Source organism: Balaenoptera borealis, assembly GCF_965194805.1.
Source record: "Balaenoptera borealis genome assembly, chromosome: 20".
NCBI lineage: Eukaryota > Metazoa > Chordata > Mammalia > Artiodactyla > Balaenopteridae > Balaenoptera > Balaenoptera borealis.
Genome location: NC_138879.1, coordinates 56600929 through 56608618, shown reverse-complemented (window position 1 = coordinate 56608618; position 7690 = coordinate 56600929). Strand labels below are relative to the sequence as shown.

General features: G+C 44.7%; 1 protein-coding gene across 8 annotated transcripts in view; it reads right to left on the bottom strand.

Annotated features, from left to right (window-relative positions):
• Positions 1 to 1041: 1041 nt before the first annotated feature.
• The window catches only part of MYOCD (myocardin), a 250760-nt gene continuing 244111 nt past the window's right edge, over positions 1042 to 7690 (bottom strand). For 7 of the 8 annotated variants that reach the window (XM_082373272.1, XM_082373270.1, XM_082373274.1 and 4 more), the window contains 2 exons: positions 6412 to 6469; positions 1042 to 4311 (listed from right to left, as the gene is read on the bottom strand). In XM_082373272.1, coding sequence (XP_082229398.1) covers positions 3740 to 4311; positions 6412 to 6469 — 630 coding nt within the window. In that variant the 3' untranslated portion in view covers positions 1042 to 3739. The other variant, XM_082373276.1, reaches the window with a different exon arrangement.

Sequence of the window (7690 nt, the reverse complement as noted above, 5' to 3'; positions counted from 1 at the left end):
GACCCTTGACTATTTAGGTGAAGACCCTCTTGCTTTCCTCATTTACCAGTGCAATCGTTTCATTGGAGAGAATCATTTCTCATCCAAAATTTTGCGATTTGCTTTTCATAATGCAGAGTCTTAGTTGAACTGAGAGGTTAGGACCTTCCCTTCCTTTCCTTTCCTTTCCGTTCCTTTCCTTTCCTTCCTTCTTTCTCCCTCCCTCCCTTCCTTCCTTCTTTCCTTCCTTCCTTCAACTTCCTTCCTTCTTTGCTTTCCTTTCCTTCCTTCTTCCTCCCTCCCTCCCTCCCTTCTTTCCTTCTACTTCCTTCCTTCTTTCCCCCCCCCCCTTTATAGTAGAGTGTGTGTCATCTCAATAATGCTGTTAGAAGCAGAGCTTCTAGTGAGCACTGGCTTAATGAAAGCATTTGCACAAAGGAATTTCCTGACTCCACTGGGTAAGTGTGAACCTACTGCACCAGCGTTGGGAAAAGCTGCAAATGTCTGCAGGTCTGCTTTACCAAGGGGGAGTCCCAGGGGTCTTAAGAGAACTACATGTGGCTAGTTTCAAGCTAACCTTGACCATGGCCATCTTCCTAAGTCTCTGTACATCTTTTAGTCATGCTCAATTTGTCACCAGAAAAGGAGACACAACTAAGAGTTTAAAAGAACTTAAAAAAAAAAAAAATCCTCTATAGGAGACAGGTGAATTAACACAGATGATCTGGGAGCAACTAACTTCATCAACCTTCTCCCAATTATCCTCAGTTTTATCTTGCAAATATCACATCTGATCTACGAAGAGACAGTGAATATGGTGGGTGGAGACTGTGGGAGGAGGTCAAAAACAACAGTCCAGGAGTCTGCTCTGGGTTGTGTGTTGGTCTGTAGCAGCGAATATCTTTTGTTAACTGTGAGGCGTATATGTCAGTGCCAGATAATATCCTAAAAATATCCCAGTGAAAATGCATAGTCTTACAAAGATAGGGGCCTCCTAACCAAGTCTAGCACTTCAGACAGAAACACCCAAAGGAAAAAATAATTGACACTCAGACCAAAGTCTCAGAGATTGCTGTGTGATTGTTTTCCAAAGGAAGGGGGACGAAAATAACATTAAAAAAATCACACAACGTGGCATATGAGAAATGGACGGACCAGCGAGCTTTATCAAGATCCGAATAAAACTTCAACGTCTGAGGAACACACAAATGTGAGGAATGTGTCACGAAGGTTTTCTTCTCCATTAGCTTCATTGTCAGAGAAGAGATTGGCAATTTTCCCCTCTAGATTTCTGGTTCTGATGACGGACATAAAAGCAGAGTGTACCGTGTGGCTCTTTTAAAGCACAATGCAGATGAAGGAATGTAAAACGACTGTCATCTTCCACTGATGCTCTCCCATGAGAGATGGTGGTACCCTTTCCAGCGACCAACGGTGATGCTCTGCTGTCTTTTCACATCACAGTCACTGTCAAGACGAGCTTGTTCATGGTAAGCAGGTGGTTGTGAGTCACTGGGCTGGAGCCATGAGTCATACACAGAGAGGCAACGTGTAATCTGGGTGATTAATCAGGAACTCGTAGTGAGAAAGGGCAAGATCATTTCACAGCAGATGGAGGCTTAAAGGCTTTTGGTATGGAACTCTAACACTGCCTTGAAGATACACACACATACACATATGTGTATGTATATGTACATATGTATGTGTATATATGGATACATATATACACACACACCTATAGACACACATACATATACATATGTATATATCTATACACACATGCGCGTGTGTGTGTATATATATATATATATATATATATATGCATATATATATATATATATATATCCCTCTCCTTCCCTCCCCACCCCCCAATAAGATCTGGCAGCTTTCAGAGTAGCAGTCACCAAAAACACTCTGTGTTCACACACGTTTACAAGTTAACAATGGAATGACTTCTAAATCTTTGGTTTTTTTCAAAAAGAGAACTTCTAAAATCACAACGTTTGGTTATTTTCTCCATAAGTGCACAGTGAACAATTTTTTTTTTTTTTTTACAAACGAAGAAAACAGTGCCTTAGTGATTTAAATAAAAAACAAAAACAGCGATAGCTACTTTCTACAGCATGCAACACTATGAAACGGTGAGCTGGAACCACAGTGAGCCTTAGGGAGACGATCCTGCAATTTAAGTTTTTCAATTCCCAGCAAAAGCGCAAGAGGTGATGAGGAATGCACACGAGACCGACGTCTTTTCTCCTTCCATCCTTTTCAACGTGCAATTGTGTTTTCTTTCAGAAACCCAGACCTGAAATACTCTCTCTTTGTAACTATGATTCGTATTTATCTTTACCATATAATGATTTCCGATTTCCCCAGAGCAACCCAAATCAGTGATTGCTATTAATCAAATGAGGGTAGAGACAGCTTTGTGACTGATGGGCCGAGTCATTGGTTTCTTCCTGAGGACATTCTTTTGACTTCCTTTTGTAGCAAATTACGCATATGGAGAATGAGTTCTCCAGGAGAACCTCGATTTTTTAGCTTTTTAACATATGGCTTTATTAGGGGTATGACAGCTGGTTAGACGGCAGAAGTTCTCTTCTCCCGATTGTGGGGCAGAAAAGGAAAGATCTCCAAAAGAGGAGCAAGAAAGGACTGATATCTTGAAAGAAAAGTAGAGCGGGAGAAAGGTAAGCAGAGGTGGACCACCTCCCACCAATAAGAAAACAAGAAAAGCAGCCTGACTTCTATAAATAATCGTCCTGTGATAGTAACCCATGGTATTTATTTCCATGACACGTGAAACGATGTTCTCTCGTCCTGTCTGAATTCTCTCTGATATGGCTTCCTGAGGCTAGAGAGAACCGTCTTCTGATCTGCCTACACGGTCCTCTCTAGTCTTTGACACTAAAGGGGGTTGTGCTGGAGAACAGTCTATGGCAGAAGGTTTTGCTTTTCTTCTTGCTTTAGGGTTCTTGCCTGTTTCACAACGCTTATCACCACGGAGACAGTGGGAATGATTCGGCTACTGGTTGAGAAGGAGGGAAATACTAGGTGGGGTTCTTTAGGCCAAAGGTGGGTCGGCTGTGGGTCAGAATTGGGGACACTGCAACGGGGCAGCTTTGTGGCTGAGGGACGCTGAGTTCATTTCACTCCCCTGGGAATGGATTGGTCCTGTCCCTCTGTTCTGCCTTAAGAACCTGACACTGGGCCTGACTTCTACTTTGAAAGCCAGGTGACAGAGAGACAGGAAGCAGCTTCCGTCATGGGTACGTCCTCCATCACCTCTGATGGACTGGCTTCCCTGTGCTCCCAAGAGAGCTTACATCTTCTTTCCACAGTATGTGTAATAAATTCATGAGAAAAGCTTACAAAGTGAGATTATGCCCCAACAATGCCTGAGAAAAAGTACAAGCTAGAAAAAAGACTGGTGTTTGAAAAGGCAGTGGAAGAATTTTTCTTTTTTTTTTTTTTGGCATTCTTGGTCTGAAAAAGCACATTTTTGAATGCACTGCTGAAATCCTGAACAGTCACTGAAGGTTGGTAAATATTACATCATCTATCTATATATAAAAGACTCCTATTTGCTCTTGTTCGTTGTCACAGAAGTCTCCATTGCTTCTTTTTAATTCTCTCCGGCTTCTCCTCCTCCTCCCCCTCCTCCCCCTCCTCCTTCTTTTGGATAACGTCAGTGTTTACGGTTGTGTGCTTTCCCCCACGGGGTCCCTACTGGTCTTCCTTAGCACACTGCGTCAGGCATCTACCACTGCTGTAAGTGGAGGTCCATGGGGGAATTCAAATTGAGATCCGTGACATCCAGGAAATCGATGTTGAAGATGCTGGGGCCGCCGGTGGGGAGGGAGCTGAAGCTCGGGGTGGAGCTGGGCGGCGTGATGTCCAGCCACTCCATGCTCTCCCACGGGGATTCCGTGAAGCTTAAGGGCAGCCCACTGCTGTCCACGGACGAGGGTGAATACTGAGTCTGCACGGGGGAGAGGGGGCCCGGCAGGAGCTCGTGCGCGTTGAAGAGGTCTTCCGCAGCCTTCCCGGAGAATCCATCCATCATCCCATCGAAGGGGGGCTCCTCGCTCCCGAGTTTCAGAAGGGCGACGTCGCCCACCTTCCCCAAGGGGCTCTGGGAGTTTAGTAAGACTTCAAGGTGCTCGTTGCTGTCGGCGCTGTAGTGATCGAAGGAGAGCTGGCCTCCTGCAGAAGCTGGTTCAAAGGAAGCCGGGGGCTTGGGGAGGGCAGCAGTGGGGCTTCGGGAAGACCCAGGTATCTTTGGGACTTTCTGAAGACATGAATGATCCTCTCTGGCGTCAGCTGGCATTTCTGTTGGTAAAACACAATGGGAATTGTTCAATCCCTTCCGATCGAGCGTGACACGTGCATGAATCTTTGGAATGAATGACTTACGTGTAGACACAGGAGATGGCCATGCTTCTCGGGTCACTGCTCATCACCCAGTCTCATCCCCAAACTGCTCTGTATATTCTCAGTTCTTCCCTTGGGTCTCTACTCAAACTCTCTCCTGCTGGAAATTCCACTCTGTGATTATTGAACGCTCAAAGCAGGTTCTTTTACCTGCTTCTTCACTGACACCTGGCTGTCCCCTGAGGACACTGCATCCTCCGTTACACCCTCACTGGGGGTTCCTTTGCTGCAGAGCCAGAAGATGGGTCATCAGGTCCTTTCCCATTGCCACGTTCTGATTGTCACTCCCCCTCATTCTTATTAACTCCTCAGTGGTTTTGAGGGTCATGCTGCTCCCCTTGCCCCCGCCCCCTCCCCCCACTCTCCCGGTCCTTCCTCCTCATCCACTGAAAACTCTACTTCCGGTTCATTGTTTTTTCCCCCCTTCAACTCTTGCCGTCCTCTGTGACTTCAGCATCCCCAGAAGTGACCCGTTGTCCAGCTGGCCTCTCCGTTCCTTGACACGCCATCCCTCCAACCCAGGTGATTCCGCCATTCCCACTCTGCTGGACACAGCCTGGACTTCGTTGTCCCCAGACACTGCATCCCCCTGAAAGCTCGATTTCCATCAATATCGCCAACTCTCTGTCCATCTCCTCCCATTCCTCTAGCTCACCTCGTAAGGACCCCACGACAACAACTTCTCAGCCAGCTGGGGTCACCCCAACCTACCAACTCGGCTATTTTATCACCATCCATCAGCCCCTTCTGGTTTTTACTTCTTGTTCCGTCTATACTCCTGAGCCACCATTGTAATTACTCTCTCATAAATATCCTCAATCCCCTTGTCCCTTTCTCCCATCACCATACTCCCTTGGCAAAAGCCCACATCTGGATGAATCTTATCATCTGTTTTCTCCGAGCCTGCCCTGGATCGGCTGGATGTTCAAGAGAAAAATTACACAATGAAGCTGCCCGGTTTCTCTTGAACTTCACGATGTCAAGCCTACGAGTGGCACTTAATACTGCCTAGGGATCCTACTGTGTTTCTCCAGAAAACTCAATTCACTTGTGATCAGTTCATCACTGTTCTTCTTTCCTGGAACCTCCCGTGCTCCCCTCTTGCACCCCGACTCTTTGCAGACCTTGCCAACGTACTTCACTAAAAATATAAGGGTGTCTGATAGGAACCCACTCATCTTTCCATTACGAAACTGACAACGATACATACACCTGTGCCCATCTTTTCCTCTTTCCCTCTTGTTACAATGGAAGAATCGCCTGTTTACTTGCTTTTTCCCCATCTCCCCTACCACACCGCAAACCCCCTGAAGGTGGAGACTTGGCCTGGTACAGCATTGAACCTGGTACGATGCCTGGCCACTTTCTCCCTGAAACTTTAAATGTTGTTACTTAAGGGCTCAGATCTGGAGTCTTTTCTTTCTATGCACACGTTCTCCTTACATGATCCTACTCATTTGTGTGGTTTCAAATTTTAGGCACATACTATGTAATTTTTTAAAAAGAAATAGATGAATGACTTAAAAGGAGGCAAAAAGAACACGTTGATCATTTTTTACTTGAATGCCATGGGAACATGAATGGGCCATCAGTGGGAGATTACCAATTAAATTTCATTTTGAGTAGGTAGCACAAAACTTGCCTTATCTGCTTTCTTCTTATAATTAAGAAGAGGGGGACATGGGGATTAGAACAGTAGGGAGACATGGTGTAGCAGGAGAAAACATTTAGGGAAACAGGGACTGAGCTGAAAGATGAAAACTGTTAAAATGACTGGTGAGAAATTTTCTGAGGACAACGGGACAAAGGCCATGGGGAACCGTCATCTATGCCTTCTACTCACATTATCTCTGCTTCACATGTGGACAGGAGGCTCAGAGGAAGTGACACTCGACCCTGAGGCGACTTTTTGGTCCAGCTTACAACGAGCATCTGACCTTGATCCTAAGGGTTCGCACACCAGAGTACATGCAGGTGCAGGGCATCCTGATGTCTTACCTCCACTTTCAATGAGGACATCCAGGAGTTCGTCCATCTGCTGACTCTGGGTCATTTGCTATTGCAAAGTAACCAAAGGAGAACAGAGAAGTTAAAAGATGGCAACCGCTTCTGTAGGAAATCATCAGAAGCAGCACAACAGGTTTTTGAACTAGCCTTGGCTAGGGTTTTTTTTTTTTTTTTTAATTGTGGTAAAATACACACAACATAAAATTTACCATCTCAACCATTTCAGAGTGTGCAGTTCAAGTGCATTAAGTTCATTCACATTGTTGTGCCACCGTCACCACTGTCCAGCTCCAGAACTTTTTTCATCTTGCAAAACTGAAACTCTGTCCCCATTAAACACTAACTCTCCATTGCATCCTCCCCCAGCCCCTGGCACCCACCGTTCTATTTTCTGTCCCTCTGAATTTGACGACTCTGAGTACCTCGGATGAGTGGATTGATACAGCATTTTTCCCTTTACAGCTGGATTATTTCACTTAGCATAATGTCTTCAAGGTGCATCCGTGCTGTATGTATCATATGTCAGAGTCTCCTTCCTTGTGAATGCTGAATAATATTCATTGCATGTACAGAATATGTATTTGGTTTATCCATACATCCATCAATGGTTTATCCATTCATCCATTCAACCAACTTGGGGTGCTTCCACCTTCTGGCCTTTGTGAATAATGCAGCTATGAATATGGGTGTAATTGACTAAAGGTTTTTGAGCCATGTGTGATTAAAGCTCAGTATGAATTTTGGACAGGAAAACTACTGAATAAAACAATCTATTACAACAAGAGAAGGGGAAAAGGAGGCAGAATGCTCCCCAGCCCAGAGTTCTTCAGAGTGAATTCAGTTGTTTGAGAAGTTTCCATCCCAGGAGATGGGCACCTTAACACATAGATAGTATAGCCATTTTTATCACTTTGAAGCGACTTGGGTATGACATAAAACAAGCCTCAACAAATTTAAGAGGACAGAAGTTAGTTCAAGCATCTCTTCTGATCACAATGGCATGAAACTAGAAATCAACCACAGAAAAAGAAATGAGAAAAAAATGCTTACATGGAGACTAAACTACATGCTACTAAAAAACCAATGGGTCAACGATGAAATTGAAGAGGACATTTAAAAATACCCAGAGACAAATGACAGTGAAAACACAACCGTACAAAATCTATGGGATGCTGCAAAAGCAGTTCTTAGAGGGAAATTCATAGTGATACATGCCTTCCTCAAAAAAACAAGAAAATTCTCAACTTACCACCTAAAAGAACTGGAAAAA